At 35.4% G+C, this 20,452-nt stretch overlaps 1 protein-coding gene and 1 pseudogene across 1 annotated transcript; both read left to right on the top strand.

Annotated features, from left to right (window-relative positions):
• The first annotated feature begins 2,065 nt into the window (after nucleotides 1-2,065).
• On the top strand, nucleotides 2,066-3,924 carry LOC137815887 (probable glycosyltransferase At5g03795; annotated as a pseudogene).
• A 5,082-nt stretch (nucleotides 3,925-9,006) lies between these two features.
• LOC137813937 (uncharacterized) lies at nucleotides 9,007-11,390 on the top strand. Its single transcript, XM_068616429.1, has 2 exons — nucleotides 9,007-9,284; nucleotides 10,250-11,390. The coding sequence occupies exons 1-2, from the start codon at nucleotides 9,097-9,099 to the stop codon at nucleotides 11,283-11,285; spliced, it is 1,224 nt and encodes a 407-aa protein (XP_068472530.1). The 5' UTR covers nucleotides 9,007-9,096; the 3' UTR covers nucleotides 11,286-11,390.
• Nucleotides 11,391-20,452: the final 9,062 nt, after the last annotated feature.

The raw sequence follows: 20,452 nt of genomic DNA, 5'->3' as shown, positions 1-20,452 counted from the left end.
CATTTTTTTTATATGAATTCTTAAAAAAAAATGCGACTAATTGTTTTAATTACATTATTACTTTGGAAAATGAATTTATAAATTTGTTAAACAAATTTATAAGGAAGATAATTTAGATATTATATTGAAAAATTAAAGATGCATGTTGAGTAAAGTTGTTAGAATATAATTATAAAAGTTTATTTTTTACAACTAACAAATTTAGTAGTTCATTTATTTTTACACCTGAAAATGTAGTAGTTCATTTATAATATTGTGGTATGAAAGATTCTATCACATGATTTGCAACATTAGAATAAAATTTGTGAGACAATTGAATGCTCAAATAATTAATTTTCAAGACTCAGGCTCTTGTACTCAAGACTCTCCATATTTTGGTGTTTTCATTAATGGATTGTGATCTAAGATGATGATTCATGCAGAGAAAACTATTTAATCACAAAGCATTATTAAATCAAACGTTTGTGTTCTTACTTCAATTATTTGTCTCTGTCTATTCCTTCCACTCTCTCTCTCTCTCTCTCTCTCTCTCTCTCTCTACATGCCATGGTTCGTTCTTCCTTCCTCTACCACTGCTCTCAACGCCGTGTTGCAGGCTCTTTCAAGGACTTCTTCTTCATCCCCCACAACCTTAGCACTCTTCACCTCTCTTTTCATTCTCTTCTACATTTACTCCACCTCCAACCTCTTCTCCCATAACAACCACCATTCCACTTCTCTTTTCAAACCTCCCTCTCCCTTTTCCACTACCCCTTCTATTTCCACCACACCCCATTTCGACCCTATCTTCCACAACAATGATTATGAGTCCACCAAGTCTCAGTCTTTCCAACTGGGGTATGGGCTCAGACCACAAAGCCAACGGGGTCTGCCCCTGCCACAGCAATTCAGCCCAAAGGGTACACAAAAGCTTCGTTTTTTTACCTTTCTTTTCGGTTTATATGCTTCTGGGAAGAGTTTTTGTGTGTGGCTTTCTTATTGTCGAATGAATAGTCTCAGTTGAATGATTCATTTGTTTATTTTAGTGCGAGGGAAAGTTGAGAATGTTAGTAGGACCTGTAGACACCTGTCCTAGGCTGTGGGAACCTGGATTTGTTTTGACTTTGGCTTGATATTGGGTATTCTATATTGTGTATGCAGATGCTGGTTACGTTTATTATTGTTAGTCAACAAGAGAAGGTTATGTAGATTTTATATGCTACCTGAAATCGGGGATACGGTGATGTAGACAATTCTAGGAGAACAGAGAACTGAATTAGAAGAACAGGGAATACCAAAGAATGAATGGATTCCGAATGTATTGAATTAGGAGAAAGATACAGAAGTTACAAAATGAGTCTGACCAAAATTACAACTCAGATCACAACCATCCTTATTTATAGCTAACTACTAACTGTTCAACTACCAACATAAAAACAGAAAAACAGTAACTAGCTAAAAAGTCCTGTCCTGTAACATATGGACATGTGTAATTCTAATATGGAAGATTTCAAAAGTATATTACTAATTTGCTAAAGATAACTGAATTCTGAATTTCAGAAAAATAAATGTTAAGTATATGAATATGTCAAGTACGCAACCTTCTTATTGTAGAAAATGACTCATATTAATGCAACCCTATGAAGAATTTTATTGTAAAATACAGAACCCTTGATTCAAATAAACTTGTACCTGCACCTGTTTTGTTGGGGATTTTACTCACTTTCTGGGTTCTGTTTTACTCTATAGTCAGGATTTAATGATTAGTAGCTAAGTTTATGTCAACATCTTCCGTATAACGATGCTGTTTATATTAAGAGATGTAAGTAAGAGAATTTAAAGGGTTAAAGTTGTATCCTCTTTTTAACAAGGGGCTACTACATTGATTAACTTTAGGTGCTTCATTATAAAAAATACTTCGATGTTATTGGGTTCAGTAGGTAGGCTGATGAGTCTACAGTGTGTATGAACTTACTGTCTTAACTCCAGTATCAGGGGAATTTTTTTTTTTTATGGTTCAGGAAAATTTGAGAATAACAACGACGTTTTCCATGATAGAGAGATATTTCTGGAAGACTATATAGAAATGAATAGGAGCTTTAAGATATATGTTTATCCTCACAGGGAAGATGATCTTTTTGCAAACGTGCTTTTGCCTGTGGAATCTTAACCTGGTGGCAATTATGCCAGAGAAAGTTATTTGAAAAAGATACTTACGAAGAGCCATTTCATTACAATTGAACCAACAGAAGCAGATATTTTCTTTCTGCCCTTTTCCATAGCAAGATTGCGGCATGATAGAAGAGTTGGCGTGGGAGGTATACAAGACTTCATTAGAGACTACATTCAGAACATCAGTCATAAGTATCCATATTGGAACCGCACAGGTGGTGCTGATCACTTTTATGTTGCTTGTCATTCAATTGGAAGGTCTGCCATGGACAAAGCGCCTGATGTGAAATACAATGCCATTCAAGTTGTATGCTCATCTAGTTATTTCCTTACTGGGTATATTGCTCATAAGGATACATGTCTACCACAAATTTGGCCAAGAAAAGGGAATCCCCCTAACCTTGATTCATCAAAGAGGTAGCAGTACTTCTTTCTCTGCTAATGATTATTCAGAATCATGCATGCTCTAAAATGGAAGTTCTAAATCTATCAGAATCGTTATCTTGTCAACCAAATAGTTAGTGAACTAAAATCATAAGTTTTATTTGGAGAAACTTTTCCATAACACTTATAGGAGAAGGTAAAGGTAAAATGAATTGAGATTCTTCTTTCATAAACCAAAATCGGTATACTTGCTTTATATTTTGTAGAAGTTAAATGGAAAATATTCTTCTAAAGTAAAGTGCATTGTAAGTTAATGGGAGAAACTCCATTTATTTTACGTTCTTATTTACTTTTTCCAATAGGTGGTTAGGATGAAGTTAGTCAAATAAGCCAAGAAATTCTTGTAAGTGTTGGCTTAACCATAGATATTAAAGTGACAAGTAAGTTGAAAATTATAAATGGATTCGTTTAGTTAGTGACCTGGTTGCATATATTAAAGGATATGGATATCGAAGTTATAGAAGGATCCTAATATTAATTGTGACTTTTATAATTATTAGTTGTTTATCTTTATAAAGGTGAATAACCTTTGTTTTGTTTTGTCGGTTATGATTCTAGTATTTATTTGATTGATTATTTCTCTCTTTAGTTGGACTTAGAATGAGTGTACTGCTGGTATATATTCAGACTATTTGTTTTGATCTTAACATAATAATATTATAGATATTCATTTTCATATCATTTGTCTTCCTTTTGTTTTTTTGTTCATCTCTGTTCTATTTTATATTAGCATATGAAGCAGGGTGATCTATAACTGAAGCAGCATCACAACAATGATTTATTCAGTATATCAAGTACACTCATTTTACTGTTTTTTGTTTTTGAATCACAGGAAAAAGCTAGCTTTCTTTGCCGGAGGAGTTAATTCCTCAGTACGTGTAAAGCTTGTTGAGACATGGAAAAATGATTCAGAAATCTTTGTGCACCATGGAAGGCTTAACACACCATATGCAGATGAATTGTTAGGAAACAAGTTTTTCCTTCATGTTAAGGGCTTTGAATTGAACACAACTCATATTGGAGACTCTCTATATTATGGTTGTATTCCCGTGATCATTGCCAACTACTATGGCCTTCCCTTCGCTGATGTGTTAAACTAGAAGAGCTTTTCAGTTGTTGTCTTTACCTTAGATATCCCCTTACTGAAAAAGATCCTCAACGATATCATCACTCCTAACTGTTAATGTGAGTAGTGGGCCATGAGAGAGAGAAGAAAACTAAAGAATTATTATTGAAAAATATCTCAGTCGGGTACAAAGCCACTATAAAGGTATATATATACAGAGCCCATGCAAATAACTGATAACTGCAAGGGAGGACGTTACAACAGAATCCCTAACACCCCCTATAAACTCATGGTGACTTATTAGTCACAGTGAGTTTAGTTCTGAGCTAGGGAAACCGAGAGCCAGAGATGGGTTTTGTAAAGGGATCTGCAACTTGATAGCGAGCAGGGATGTGGAGGAGTTTAACATGTTGTTGGATATGGTCTCTAACAAAATGTAAATCAAGTTCAAAGTGTTTTGATTTAGAGTGCATAATGGGATTAGCACTAAGGAGAACTGCACCAAGGTTGTCGGAGTAAATCTGCGGAGTAGAAGTCAGAATGTGTAACTCACAAAGAAGGGATTGAAGTCAAAGAATTTCAGTCATAACAGCAGCTATGTCACGATACTCAGCCTCCGTGCTACTACAAGACACAATTTTTTGCTTGTGAGTGGACCATGAAACGAGATTTGAACCAAGGTAGACACAATAGCTACTTGTGGATTTTTGGTCATCGACATCAATAGCCCAATCAGCGTCTGAGAAAGCTAGAATAGATGAGGAGGAATGAGGATGAAGCGTGATGCCATGATCAAGGGTACCCGCAAGATATCGAAGGATGCGTTTAACAGCTTGCCAGTGATGAACATGAGGGTCATGCATGAACTAAGCAACTTTATTGACAGAGTATGATAACTCTGGTTGAATGACAAGAAGATACTGCAACGCACCCACAACAAAGAGCATGGTTGCATAACAGTTATAGAGGGAAGAGGTTTAGAAGAAACCTAAGAAGAAGCAGAGTCTGTTAGAATATATGATCTTAAACAAGAGGGGGATGAATTGTTTATGAAATATTTTCGCAAACTTTGAATGTATAATGAATGCCAAAGCAGAATTACAGAGAAAGGAATTAGGGAATTAAACACACAAAACTGTTTAAGTTGATATTAAAAAAAACAACCGGTTGTTTATGCGATTCAATCAGTTGTTTTTATCAGCAAAGCTTAAAACAACTTAAAAGCATAATGTAAATGAGTTCAGGGCAAGAGAAAAACACACAAACAATTTATACTGGTTCACTCTTATCCCAATAGCTACATCCAGTCCCTAGAAACCACTGGGTATATCTACTATGCAATCAAAATCCAGATTATAACACCACAAACCAAAGAAGTGACCTTGAACACCTCAAGACACACTTTCTTTGGCATACAACACCACAGAAATCAGAACACCCTCTGATTCTGCACTTACACAACAATTCCAGAAATACAAGAGATAGAGAAATGATTACACCTAATCAATATCCAAAAAGAAAATATTATAACAATCATATTTACTCCTTTGTGAAAAACCAAAAGCTTGATGCAAATCTTGAAAACTCAAATCTGTTTTCTCAATCTCAAAATGTCTAAACTGTTTCCCTAATCTTTAGGAGCGTAAAACAAACTTTATATACTCTAAAGGTTTGTTAAACACATTTAAAGCAGGAGCCAAAACAGTTAGAAAACATTAAAAGTTGATTTACAAAGCATAACAGAATTCTGTTATGGATTTTTTAAAAAAATCGGTTGAATTCTCGAAACAACCAATTGAATTGGTTTGACAGCAAAGTCAACCAAGTCAAACAACTTCAAACCCTTTTCAGAAACCACTAAGTGTCAAACAACCAGTTGAAACGACAAAACAACATGTTTTTCCACTTGTTTGAAAAACACTCTTTTTCAAAAAAGGTTTTGATTCAAATCAGTTCTAAATTCAAACAAGGAGTGGATTACACTTTAATCTACCTAGAACCCACCCACACAAGCAACAACTCCAACCTTCCATCAAAACACCATGGATTTGGAAACATCAAAGCTCAAGATCATCCTTGATCAACAGAGTCAATTTCAAACCTGTTGATGTGATCATTGTAGGGAAACACAGATTCGTTGAATATCACATGCTGCGAGATGATGGTTCTGCCTTTAGGAGTAAGACAAATATAACCTGCATGTTGAATACTATATCCCAAAAACAAATAGCAGGAAGAACGAAAAGCAAATTTAAGTTTATTATAGGGTCTTAGGCTAGGATAACAAGCACAACCAAAATTTTTAAATTTGTTATAATCTGGTTGTCGTTGAAACAAGAGATGATAAGGATTATTACCACTTAAAACTTGTGTGGGGAGAACATTTATAATGTGAACAAAGGCAATGAAAGCTTCAGCCCATAAACGAAGAGGGAGAGACGCAATAACAAGCAATGTGAGCCCCATATCAACAATGTGGCGATGCTTGTGCTCAACAGAACCGTTTTGCTCATGAGTGTAAGGACAAATGAGACTATGGTGTATACCATGTTGATGGAGAAAAGGGGTTAGAGAGAGGTATTCACACGCATTATCAGTTTGCAGAGCACAAATTTTATGACTCATTTGAGTTTCAACCAACGTTTTAAAAGTTTTAAAAATATTGATTACTTGAGATATTTTATGCATGACATAGATCCAAGTGAATTTAGTGTAGGCATCTAAAAAGGAAACGTAATAACACGCACCACTAGAAGCCATGACAGGAGAGGGCCCCCATACATCAGTGTAAATCAATTCAAGAGGTTTAGTGTAAGTATTTAAAGACGGATGAAAAGGTAACTGATGACATTTCCCACGAACACAGGTAGAGCAAAAATGAACATCATTGCAAGCACATATATTACATTGAGAAAGAATTTATTTAAGAACTTTAAAACCGCAGTGGCCAAAGCGTTCATGCCAAGTGTTTACAGTGATTTTGTCAGCAGTAAAGGATATTGTATTTAGAGAACAATTAGGAACAAATTTTAATGCAGGAAAAATATACAATCCATCCTTAAGAATGCCTTGAAGAAGAAATTTTTTCGTGACCTGATGAACAACATAACATGCATTAGAATGAAACTAAAAAATGACGTTATTATCATGACAAAATTTCGAAACACTGATAAGGTTCTCAGTGATGTCAGGAACATGAAGAAGGTTAGTTAAAACAAGATCATGATTGGAAGTAGAAGAACGAAGATTAGCAGAGCCAATAACATAAATTTTCAAATCTATTCCATTACTCATTTTCACGGTGTCAATGCCATCATAGGGGTTCTTGATAGTGTAGGTAGAGGAGTTGTTGGTAATATGATGTGTGGCACCACTGTCTGGGTACCATAGAGGATCTTCTACAGAAGAAGGAACACCCAACAGAGAAGAAGCGTGAGACTCATTGTCTTTGAAAGACAAATGACTGAAATTGGCGTAAGCCTGATTGGAAGGATGTGGATTGTACCATTGCCAGCAGTGCTCAGCGGAATGCCAAGTTTCTTGTAGATTTGACAAGTGGGGCGTGAGGATGTTGAAACAGAGTGCCAAAAGTTTATAGGTGGAGGTCGAAAACTAAAGGAGCGAGCCCCATGCAAGGAATTGGAACGAGAGGAGCCACGGTGGCCACGATAATTGGAAAACTTGGTCTTAGATTTGGCAGTTCTGGAATTTACTGGATTCTAGGAGGCAACAATAGCCGAAACAGGAGATGTTAGAGGATCAAGAAGACGATGTTTGTCGAGCCGTTCTTCTTGTGTTAACAAAAGAGTCTCTATTTCATTGATAGTGTCTAGTTTAGATCTGGACATTGTAGAAGCCACAAAAGGGTCATAGTCCTCAGAAAGGCCATCAAGAATAGCCTCTATGTGATCTTCAACCGTGACAATGGCTACTAGTGAATCAACAATTTTCTTTATTTCTAAAAGATAAGCACTTATAGTCCGATCATTCTTGGAAGTCTTGAGGCGTAACTTGTATTTCTTAATCTGGGCACGAGTGTTGGAGGGAAAATACGTATTTAGGGTAAACCAAATTTGAGATGATAATTGAAGACCTACCATTTTTATCAAGAAGGGCACGATCATAGAAGCTAACAACCAGACAATGATGATACTATCTTGTTACTTGTAGAAGGAATACGCAGAATTGGAGGAAGAAGGAGATCCATCTGCAGCAACAAGAGAGCGTGAGAGTAGTGCAGAACCATCAAGATATGCGGTTAACAGAAGACCAACAGTAATTGCAAGTACCTGTTGCTTCCATAATAGGAAATTATCATCTAAAAGTTTGAGAGAAATTGGTGTGGTGAAGTGATGTAGAATGAGAGCAGAGGGCGACATGGAGTCGGGGGACGTGCCCTGAGTGGAGGTAGAAGACGACATTAGAAAAGAAAAAAGAAGGAAAAACATAAGAAGCTCTGGATACCATGCTAATGTGAGTAGTGGACCATGAGAGAGAAGAAAACTAAAGAATTATTTTTGAAAAATATATCAATCGAGTACAAAGCTACTATAAAGGTATATATATCATGCAAATAACTGCAATCCGTAACACTAACAACTGATGGTTACAAAACAATGTTTTGAAGGTCAGGAAACACTTCCAATGGCATTCACCTCCGCAAGACTTTGATCCGTTTTACATGGTTATGTATGAATTATGGCTTAGACGAAGTTCTATAAAAATTTGGTCGGAAAATTCTTAGAGTTTAATTTAGATACAATTTCAGTGTACAATATTTTTATACAAACATTCAACAGGAATTTATCATGGTGAAATCTCACTGAAAGTTTGTATAAAATTATTGTACTTTAGTACACGTAAATTAAACTCAGATTTATGCAAGTTATTGTGAAGGTATAATAGCATCATTCAAGAATTAAGGGGTCGTACTTTGCTTGGTAAAAGAGTAAAGTTGGAGTTAGAGGAATCCATATCAAAGTCATTCATTCTCTCCTTTTCTGAATCCGTTCCTTGTGTTTTTGAAAATCTGAGAGACACAGCAGCAGCACAAGGACAATCTTACAAGACACAAGTGTCTGATACCTTTTTTTTTTACTTTAGTGTTTACCAAGATTAAGAGATAGCTTCGGTCACGTATAGCAATTACCATAAGGAGTAAATCTTTTTTATGCAGCCACTAAATTATATAAATTAAAGTATTCTTTTATAACATTTAATTTGATTTAAATATGAAGATAAAGTTTAATTATAATGAGAGACAATTAAGTTGGAATAGGATTTAATTATTTGTACTGAATAAAAGAATAAAATAAAATTGTTGTATAAAAATATAATCCTTATCCAATGGAAAATTGCGCGTCTGGAACACGGGAAGAAGAGAAAAAAAAGGCACCGTCAAAGTGTGGGAAGAGAAAGGGTTTTGTTTTGAAGAAATGAAAACGGCTTCTTCAACTGTATCTCTTTGTGTACGCGTCAATGCCTGTGCAACCGACACGTCATTCAATGTCGCACCGAATGGATCCGGAAAATACTATAAATACATCAAACGAAGGCCTCTACTAAGTCACCATCGTTCCAGAAGCTGCTCTTCAGTTTCTCCCGACCCAAGCTTTCACAACAGGTGTGTTTACTATTACCTGTACATCTATTCCTCTTACTTTGTCGATTCAGATCATAATCTGTGCCATCCATCGTGGAAAATTGAATTAGCTGTATTTGAATTATGCATCGTTAACGGGAATCGAATGTTGATAGATCTTGTTGATTCTTTTTTCACGCCCAGATTTCGTTCGTAAGTTTGTTTTTATTGTTTTCATCTAGTAAGATGTAAAAACTATAAAATGTTTCCGATGAAGAGGCAAGGAGGAATTGATTCGGATTTGGATGTTTGTGATTAGACATAATATTGGAGTTTGTACAGCAGAGGTTTGCATGTTTAATTAAGCAGATTAGCATGTGTAAATGTAATATTTATGCGTCCCTGGTTTGGAATCTTTTGCGCGCTCTGGTGAGACTTGGAGAGGGTGGTTATCAGTTTTTGTTTGCTAATTATTTGGTTGAATCTGTTTTTTATATTCTCGGATCTTGTATATAAGTTTAGTGATCCGGCTTCTGCTTTTTTCCCCCCTTAATGTAGTTTGTTTTGTTTGTTATGTTATTGTCGTATGCTTCTGCTTACATAACCAAATTGAAGAAAAAACAAAATGCAAACTGATTGGAAGTGTTTTGCTTGATTTTGTGGTTTCAGTCAAATTAGTTCAATTTGTTTAATGGTTTTACCGAGTTTAGTGCGTTTTATAATTCCATTTATAAGAATAGTGAAATTCATTTGTATCTGTTTTATATATATGTCATAATTCTATTTCGCACTTGGTTTGGTTAGCCTAGTTGAGAATTCTGTATGGATATGGACATGGTTGATTTCCGTTTGCCTAGCTTGGGCTGTGTGTTCTGTCATTGTTTATGAGGAAGGTGTATTTTGTTAAAGCAGTATGTTGGAGTTGAACTAATGTCTTGCAAGTAATCGTATCAAGCAATTTGTTTAAATTAATGGCTTGACTTTACTGTCACATGTGCATGTTTCAGGGACTTGTCAGATCTAGTTGAGGTTTTTTCATCATCACTGCGTGAAGATAATATAGATATGGAAATCTCTCATGATGCCATCAATATCAAGGATGACAAGCCGGTTGATGTAGATGAACAGAAGATTAAGGTAGAACTGGAACTGAAGAATAAATCGGTTGATAAAGAGCATACAAAATCTAAGGAAGAGAAAAAACATAAAGATGAAGATAAATCAAAGAAAGCGAAGGAAAAAAAGGGAGAAAAGGAAGACGAAGAAGGAGAAAAGAAAGGCAAAGATTTGAAAGCTAAAGGGAAGGATGGTGAAGAGAAAAAGGAAAAAGATAAGAAGAAAAAGGAAAAGGGGAAAGAAGATGATGAAGAGAAGAAGGAAAAGAAGAAGGAAAAGGATGACAAAATTGATGTAGAAAATGATAAGGATGGAAAAGATGATGGGGAGGATGGTGAAAAGAAGAACAAGGAGAAGAAGAAAAAGGAAAAGAAGGACAAAGAAAACGAAGGAAATGACGATGAAGAGAAGAAGAAAAAGAAAGAGAAGGAGAAGAAAAAGGAAAAGAAGAACAAGGATGAAGAAACAGACGCATCAAAGGAAAAGGGAAAAGATGATGAAGTTGAGGATGAAGAAGAAAATCAGAAAAAGAAGAAAAAGGATAAGAAGGAGAAGAAGGAGAAAGACAAGGATCACAAAAAGGAAAAGAAGGAGGGTGGGAAAGATGATGGCAAGGTTGAAGTTTCTGTAAGGGATATTGATATAGAAGAAATCACAAAGGAAGGTGAAAAGGAAGACAAAGAAAAAGACGGTGGGAAGGAAGTGAAAGAGAAGAAGAAAAAAGAAGACAAAGACAAGAAGGAGAAGGAGAAGAAAAAACTTACTGGAAAGGACAAACCCAATGATCTTAGCTCTCTGAAGCAAAAACTTGAAAAAATTAACGGAAAATTAGAACCGCTCCTTGAAAAGAAAGCTGATATAGAAAGGCAGATAAAAGAAGCCGAAGCTAAGGCTGCTGATATAGTGAAGAACAAGGAAGAGGTTTAGGAGCTTTGGAGGACACACTTATACTATACTGCATAATATACAAACTTTGTTTGCTGTTTTAAAGTTGTTTTGTGGAATAAAGTTGTTGTCCTTTCATTTGTTTCATTTGAGTGAGAAATGATACGTTTGTGTACTGCACATCTTATTGTGGGAGAATAGTTCCCAAGAGAATACAAAAATACATTTCATGATGCAGGATTTCGACCAAACTGGATGATAATTGGGTTTCCGTTTAATACGTATCCATTCCCCAGATTCTGCAACCAACGCTATATAGCATTAATAACACAGACAAACAAATAAGTTGAGGAAAAAATTCATACCGGTACAGTTCATGAAAATTAAGAACAATATATTAGCATGCCAAACTATAATTTACACTGCAGAACAATCAGCTAAAAAGTAGGAAGAATTTTATGACAAAAGAAGAAAAGGGGGACTCGATACAAAAGGCGAGAAACATAAGAAAACAAATTAAGAGTAAAACATGAGAATTAAGGTGAATGTTAAAAATGGTGGAGCTTATATAATTATATATTGTGAAAATCTCAAAGTATTTGGTAGACCCATAATTAATGTGTATGAAAGGAAGGGTAAAAAGAGGGGATGTGAGGAAATTAGGCGAAACAAAATATAAGGGTGTATGAGGGGAAAAGAGCCTAATGGAGTAATAGACAAAAATGCGAAAGCTCTTATCTACTACCTATGTTTAATAAAAGGAGAAGACTATGATTACTATAAGTATACATCCTCTAAAATGTGTTAATTAACCAAATGTTGTATACTGTAGCTATGACATATGAAGGTTGAAAGAAAATACAACAACAAACCGTGCCTTCTAAACAGCTAATATGAGCTTTTCAGTATGGAGGAAAAGGAGAGCATCCAAGTTATGATATGCAGATTCCAAGTAATTACTAATGAGACACGATTACTAGGAAGATTCATCGAGAAATATGATGTTGTCGACAAGATTCTACGCACGCTTCTCCTTCAACGTAGAGTTCAAGAAAAAACTCTTCGTGCTTCAGAGAATCTTGAGAAGATCTGATTGAAATTCTGAAAGTTCACAAAAGTGTTGTATTGAGATATTTAAAGAGTAAAGCAAAGCCCATCGCTTTCAACGTCTAGAAGCCAAAGAAGACCACCCCAAAGGCGCTTGAGGTAGTAGACAATCCACAAGATGATTCAGACTCATACAATTAATAACTCCTTTCTAATACGAAAAGGAATACAGATCATAAGTAAGAGGTGGCATGCTATGACGATAAGAAACTAGATTAAGAATGTCCCTAAAAACAAAATAAGACATCACAAAGAATTTTTACAAGAAGAAAATATTGTAAACAAGGCTTTAAAACACGAACAAAATTGATTTCCTGAAACGTGAGTGATCACTGTCTGTAAGAAATTATCTGTGGTGTATCGCGCAAGTTCTCAAAGATACAATAGGAACTTCTGAAAAATTTTCGAGGATCAGAACTAGCAAGTTACTCTTAAAAGAGTAAGAATCCAATAAACCCAAAAAAACATTTCTAATTAAAGAAAAGAATAAACGAAGAGAGAGAAAGAGAGGAAGATGAGAAGGTGAGAGGAAGTGTGAGTGTGAGATGCAGAAGATGAAGAGACAAAGAAGATGTGTGAGTGAAGTGGATGGAACCTCTCTTTATATAGGGAGAGGAACCAGAAAATTTGTTGCATCTCCACAATAGAAATCAATTTGCTCTTGCATCTTCACAACCAATTTGACATTTTCTTCAACAACGTTCTCAAGTTTTCGCAAGACCAAGCAACATTCACAACTGCAACAGCGTAAGCGGATCAGCGTTCTCCAACAACCGAAAGACCAGACAATGGGTTCACAACTGCAGTAACGAAAGTGAATAAACTTTCTTCAACTTTCGATAGACCAGACAATGGGTTCACAACTGATTTGCTTTATTTTAAGGAAAATGTAATGCAATATTACTCTCAAATTTACAACAGAAAATTTTTATGTACATGTGAGAAGACCTTGATTATTCTCAATCAAGACACTAAAAAGAAGAATCTCACATAGGTTTAATGACAAACATTTCATACAACTTATTTTTGATGAAAATATAAGTTTTGATGGTATTCCTTATGCTACACAAGCTTATTATGAAACAATATTAAATACTTTTATGGTTATAAAACATTTAAAAATAAAAAGAGTTTTCAAAATGTTTAAAAAAATAAAAAATCCAAACCTTTAGATGAAGTTTTTAATGAAAATCTTGAGCTCACAAATGAAAATCGATGGTGTTGCCTTCATGACCGATTGATTTCCTTGGAATTTTAAGATGAATGGCAGAAGCAAATGGATGAAGCAGACAAGGATGACTTCAATGAAGCTACAGTTTCCTTGAAGGTGCAAGAGAGGTAGGGAAAGTGATTGGTTGGTGTCTATCCTAGAGAGTCAAGACAAGGGAGTGAGGAAACTTGCAAGCTTGGGCAACAATTCACTCATATATCGATCTTAGAAATTCATGAGCCAAACACCTCAATATATAGTGATGAGGTCTGACCATTGTCCAAAAGAATGGGTGGGAAAATTCAAAAGCAATAGGTTTGAAATTGGCCCCTATTTTGGTGTCACAAGCACGACCAAGGTGTGCTTCATGTGACTCTTTTTAGGTGTGTGACCGACCTAGGTTAAATTAGGAGTCTTCAATAACCCTAATTTAACCTAAGCTGGTTTTTAAGGTGCCTCATTCAACCCTAATTATAATTAAGAAAAATTACAAGTAAAATTTATATTTTACTTTTGGCAGAAAATAAATTCTACTCTAAAATTCTACACTAGGTTATGACATTTTTGAACATGTATAAGAGAGTATCTCTGCTATCAGTAGCATAGTTCCAGTCTTCTTGTATCTTCCTTGCCATGGACCTAGTGATTGGGCCTGAGCTTAACCTTCTTCCATCATCCCCTCCCTCTTGAAGAGGATTTGTCCTCAAATCACATGCTTCTACCTCTTCATCTTCACTACCTGCAAAAGGTGTTAGATCCATAACATTGAAGGTAGTATGTACTCCATATTCTTCAGGCAGGTCAATTTGATATGCATTATTATTGATTCTTTTAAGAACTTGGAAGGGACCATCACCTCGGAGACTAAGTTTAGACTTCCTCTGATTAGGGAATCTATCTTTTCTAAGGTGAAGCCAAACCCAATCTCCCTCTTCAAAAACCATCTCTCTCTTACCCTTATTGCTATGTTTCATGTATTTCTCTGTTTGTTTTTATATTTGTTTTTTAATCCTCTCATGCATTTTCTTTACAAATTCGGCTTTTGTTATTACTTCCTTATGCATAAATTCTTTTAGATTAGGTAGAGGTAACAAATCCAAAGGAGTAAGAGGATTAAATCCATACACAACCTCAAATGGAGAAATATTTGTAGTTTTATGAACTACTCTATTATATGAAAACTCAATATGAGGAAGGTACTCATACTAAGATTTGTGGTTTCCCTTCATGATTGACCTAAACATAGTAGATAGAGTCCTATTTACAACTTCAGTTTGTCCATCCGTTTGAGAATGACAAAAAGTTGAAAATTCAACTTAGTTCTTAGCCTTTCCTAGAGAGTTCTCCAGAAATGGCCAACAAATTTAGGATCTCTATCCGACCCTATTGTCCTAGGCAAACCACGTAGTCTTACCACTTCTCTAAAGAAGAGTCTAGAGATGTTATTAGCATCATCCACTTTATGGCAAGGTATAAAATGAGCGATCTTGCTAAACCTATCCACTACCACAAAGATGGAATCAAAGCCTCTTTGGGTCCTAGGAAGTCATAATATGAAATCCACGCTTATATCTTCCCAAGGAGCACTTGCAAAAGGTAAAAAAGTGTAAAGTCCATGAAGCATTGTCTTAGATTTAGATTTTAAACATGAAATGCATCTACGACAATGTCTTTGAACTTCTCTCCTCACATGTGGCCAAAAGAATTTTCCTTTTAAAAGTTCAAGAGTTTTATCTACTTCAAAATGGCCTATGAGTCATCCTTCATGTGATTCTTTTATAAGGAGTTTTCTATGTGTTCCTTGAGGTGTGAAAAGTTTTCATTCTTTAAATAAGTGCCCCTCAGAAACATAAAAACCTCCTTCTGCTCTATGTTGGCACTTAGCAAAAGTGGGTGCAAAATCCTGATCTTCTTTATAAAGTTCAGGTATGTTTTCAAATCCAAGAATTTGAGCTCCAAGTTTAGAAAAGAGGGCATGTCTCCTTGATAGAGCATCCACCACAATATTTGTATTTCCCTTCTTGTATTTGATAACATATGGAAATTGCTCAAGAAATTCCATCCACTTTGCATGTCTTTTGTTTAACTTGTGTTGACCCTTCAAATATTTTAAAGATTCATGATCATTATGTATGACAAATTCTTTTGAGACTAGATAGTGTTCCCAAGTCTGTAGGCCCCTAACAAGTGCATACAACTCTTTTTCATAGGTGGGGTAATTGAGGATTGCACCATGAAAATTTTCACTGAAGTAAGCAATTGGGTGCCCACCTTGCAACAACACAACACCTATTCCTACTATCGATGAATCACACTCTAGCTCAAAAGTTTTTGAAAAGTTTAGTAAAGCTAGAACACATTGGTGAGTTGAGCTTTCAACCTTTGAAATGTTTGTTCCTGCTTCTTCGTCCAACAAAATGGATTTTCTTTCTTCATTAACTCATTGAGTGGTGAAGTTAGACTTGAGAAGTTAGGAACATGTATCCCATTTTTATTGACTATTAGACCTAAAAACACTACACTATCTGCACAAAAAGTGCATTTATCTACATTAGCAAACAAATTATTTTTCCTAAGGACTAAAAGAACCTTCCTAAGGTGACTTAGATGGGACTCTAGGCTTTGACTATATACTAATATATCATCAAAATAAACTACTACATATTTACCTATGCAATCTCTAAGGACATGATTCATAAGCCTCATGAAAGTGCTAGGTGCATTAATGAGTCCAAAAGGCATCACTAACCACTCATATTCCAAATTTGGTCTTAAAAGCAGTTTTCCATTCACCACCCTCTTTGATTCTTATTTGGTGATATCCTCTTTTATGATCAATTTTGGAAAATATAGTGGACCCATGCAATTCATCAAGCATATCATAAAGTCTAGGAATTGGATGCCTATATTTGATGGTGATGTTATTGATGGCTCTACAATCACAACACATTCTCTACTTGCTATCTTTTTTAGGCACCAACAAAACAAGTACAACATAAGGATTTAAACTCTTTTGAACCTAGCCCTTCTCCAACAATTCCTGAACTTGTGATTCTATCTCCTTAGTCTCATCAGGATTAGTTCTATGAGCCAGTGTATTTGGTAGACTAACCCTCGAAACTAAATCTATTTTGTGTTTTATACCCCTAAAAGGTGGAAGTCCAATGGGTCCTTTCGTAGGGAATACATCACCAAATTCTTTTAAAAGCTTTTTGACTTGAGAAGGTAGATCACTAACTGATGTGAGTTGATTAAGAGATGAAGCATTAATAGACACTTTCAGGATTGGATCAAGATTCTACAAGCAATTCAAGAACACAAATCAAGAAACCCATGGGAAACCCATTTCAAGAACATGAACCGAATAGAACATCAACAAGTAATTCCAACCGATTAAAATAAGAACCAATGACAAACTATTGATTAGAAACATTCAATAGCAACATTTGACCGATTGAAAATCAAGAAAAAGAAAAAAAACATGTTTTAGAGTTTTTGATATAGAATGGGTATGAATGAAAAAGATGAAGAGTTGAAGAAAATTATGAGGATGAAGACAATGGGAGTGATCACGCCACTTGGATGGTGGAAGGCTCCAAGATGAGTGAGAGTGCCGCTACTTGAGGATTCCCAAGACCCACAAGATAAGACAAAGAGAAGGAGAGCAAGTCTTACAAAGAAACCACTTAAATTCAAGAGAGTAACTTCACTTTCAATTTCAATATTCAACTTGTGTTTACAAAAGCAAGGCTCCTCTTTATATAGGCATATGAAAAGATAAGGTAAATGCCACCCCTTTTCAAGTCACTTCCTTATTCTAGAAAAGTGACTTTTCCTACTACTTCCCTTTTAATGTTCTATCTTGAAACTATTCTAAAAATATTACAAAAGATATTAATTGGCTTGGACCTCATCTTTTGAGAAGACTAATAAGAAGAACTTCAAATGCTTTGGGTTTTGTCCATTTCTCCTATTAATGAGGTCTTTATTTTCTTTTTGAGATGACCCTTCAAGTGTAGCATCCTTGGTCCAAGTTGGAGAAAATTCGACCACAAATTTAGTACTCCTGCATAAGACAAAGTCAGATTGCAATTAGATAAGAGAATGCAAGAAGAGATAGGCAAACTTGACTTAGCATTTTGAAATGTTGGGTGTTCATAAAAATATGTCCTATAAACAAACGATGTTGGAAAAAATTGTTTGGGAATGATGATATTCTTTGGAAAAAATCCTCTTAAAAGGTGAAAACCATTAGGAGGTATGTAAAATCATCCTTAACATTCTTTATCCAATATGGTGTGGCAGTAGGAACTTTGGGTAATGAAAAAGACAAAGAAGAAGAATACCTTGGAGGTTCAACTTAAGGCATAACACGAGTCAACATTAGTGATTTAGTTGATAAAGTATTGTGACTCGATTTATCATTTCTTTCTTTTGCTTTCTCATTATCTCTTTTAGTTTTCATTTTTATTTGGTCCTCATGAACCTCGTAGAGAGAGAGGAGTTTTAAGGTAACCTTGCGCCCTTGGAAGGAAAAAGACATTGTGTTGGATAGGCCATCATGTAAAACATGTCTATCATATTGCCAAGGCCTTCCTAAAAGAACATGAGTTGCTTCCATGGGCACAACATCACATAAAACCTCATCTTTATACTTTCCTATTGAAAAGTTTATGTGGACTTGTTTGTTAACCATGATTTCACCTTCGGCACTAAGCCATTGTAATTTATAGGGCTTGGTATGAGAGATAGTGGGTAAGGCTAACTTCTCCACAACTCTTGTACTAGCCACATTAGTACAACTACCCCATCAATAATCAAGGAACATAACTTGTTGGTGATAAGACAACGGGTGTGAAAAATATTTTCTCTTTGGGTATCATCCAAAGGTTTTGGAATTGTGCCCAACATTCGCCTTATCATCAATAAGTCACCTTCACAAGGTATTTCATACTCATATTCACTAAGGGTTTTTGAAGGGGAAGGGGAGTTAGATCTAGATGAGTTATCACTATGTTCACAAACTACTTGACCCTCCTTAACCATCATGGTTCTCTTTGTTGGACAATTTGCAACTATATGACCAAAACCTAAACATTTAAAACATTTTTTACTTAAGGTCTTGGTAGGTGATATAGGAGTTGAAGGTGAGGGTTTTGAATCTTTTGGTTTGTAAGTGGACTCCTTTTTAAAATTGGAGGGAAAAGTTGAAGTATAATTTTTGTTTATTTGTCCAGGATGTATGGTAAAAGGCATCATTATGAGAATTTTTAAAAGAGTTTTTCTTTGAAAGTTGGGATTCTACCTTGATGGCAAGGTGAACCAAATTTTCTAAAGAAGAATATTCATGCAATTCTACCACATCTTGGATTTCCCTTTTAAGATCACTTACAAAGCGAGCCATTTTGGACTCCTCACTTTCATGCATGTTTATATTAGTTAAAGCGTTTCAAGTTCCTTAAAATAAGCATCTATACTAAGCGTGCCTTGATGAAACCTTTGGAGTTTCAACAAAAGGTCTTTCCTATAACATGGAGGCACAAATCTAGCGTGCATGCATTCTTTTAAATCATCCCAAGAAACCACGGGTGGTCTCTTGTTTAGCCCAATGTCCATTACAAGTTTAAGACACCATTGCATGATATCTATAAATATAACAAATAGAAGGCACTTCCAGGGTAAGTTTTAAAAAAAATTCAAAAAGAAAAAAATTCAAATTTTAACTAAAAATAGCAAGCTGAAACTCATTCTGGGAGTGACAAGTGGCACTCTATATGACTTACACGTGTGAAAACCCCATTTCTTTAAATACTCCCTTTCTTTATACACACTTTCAGCGTTTCTCTCTCCTATTACTCAACTTCCCCGATCTCTCTTATCTGGTTCTCTGCACCGTTCTTCTCTTTGTTTCCTTCTCTCTCCTATTTTTCAACTTCCCCGGTATCTCTTCTCTGGTTTCTTGCACAGTTCTTCTCTGGATTTCCCGTGGTTCTCTCCTATTTCTCCATGTTATTATTTCTTCTTTTTGGGTTTTTCTTATCAAAGTTTCATTCTTTTCATGTTTCTGATGATTTTTTTCTTTGAGTTTCCTGCACGGTTCTTCTCTGGGTTTCCTGTGGTTCTCTCCTATTTCTCCAGGTTATTATTTCTTCTTTTTGGGTTTTTCTTATCAAAGTTTCATTCTTTTCATGTTTCTGATGATTTTTTTCTTTGAGTTTCCTGCACGGTTCTTCTCTGGGTTTCCTGTGGTTCTCTCCTATTTCTCCAGGTTATTATTTCTTCTTTTTGGGTTTTTCTTATCAAAGTTTCGTTCTTTTCATGTTTCTGATGATTTTTTTCTCTCTGGATTTCCTGCACGGTTCTTCTCCGGGTTTCCTACAGTTCTCTTCTATTTCTCCATGTTATTATTTCTTCTTTTTGGGTTTTTCTTATCAAAGTTTCATTCTTTTCATGTTTCTGATGATTTTTTTCTTTGGGTTTCCTGCACGGATCTTCTCTGGGTTTCCTGTGGTTCTCTCCTATTTCTCCGGGTTATTATTTCTTCTTTTTGGGTTTTTCTTATCAAAGTTTCGTTCTTTTCATGTTTCTGATGATTTTTTTCTCTCTGGATTTCCTGCACGGTTCTTCTCTGGGTTTCCTACAGTTCTCTCCTATTTCTCCAGGTTATTATTTCTTCTTTTTGGGTTTTTCTTATCAAAGTTTCATTCTTTTCATGTTTCTGATGATTTTTTTCTTCTCTAGGTTGGGTTTCCTGCACGGTTCTTCTCTGGGTTTCCTACGGTTCTCTCCTATTTCTCTAGGTTACTATTTCTTCTTTTTGGGTTTTTCTTATCAAAGTTTCGTTCTTTTCATGTTTCTGATATTTTTTTCTTCTTTGGGTTTCCTGCACGGT

Source organism: Phaseolus vulgaris, chromosome 1 (genome assembly GCF_000499845.2).
Source record: "Phaseolus vulgaris cultivar G19833 chromosome 1, P. vulgaris v2.0, whole genome shotgun sequence".
NCBI lineage: Eukaryota > Viridiplantae > Streptophyta > Magnoliopsida > Fabales > Fabaceae > Phaseolus > Phaseolus vulgaris.
This window is presented reverse-complemented; position numbering and strand designations above follow the sequence as displayed.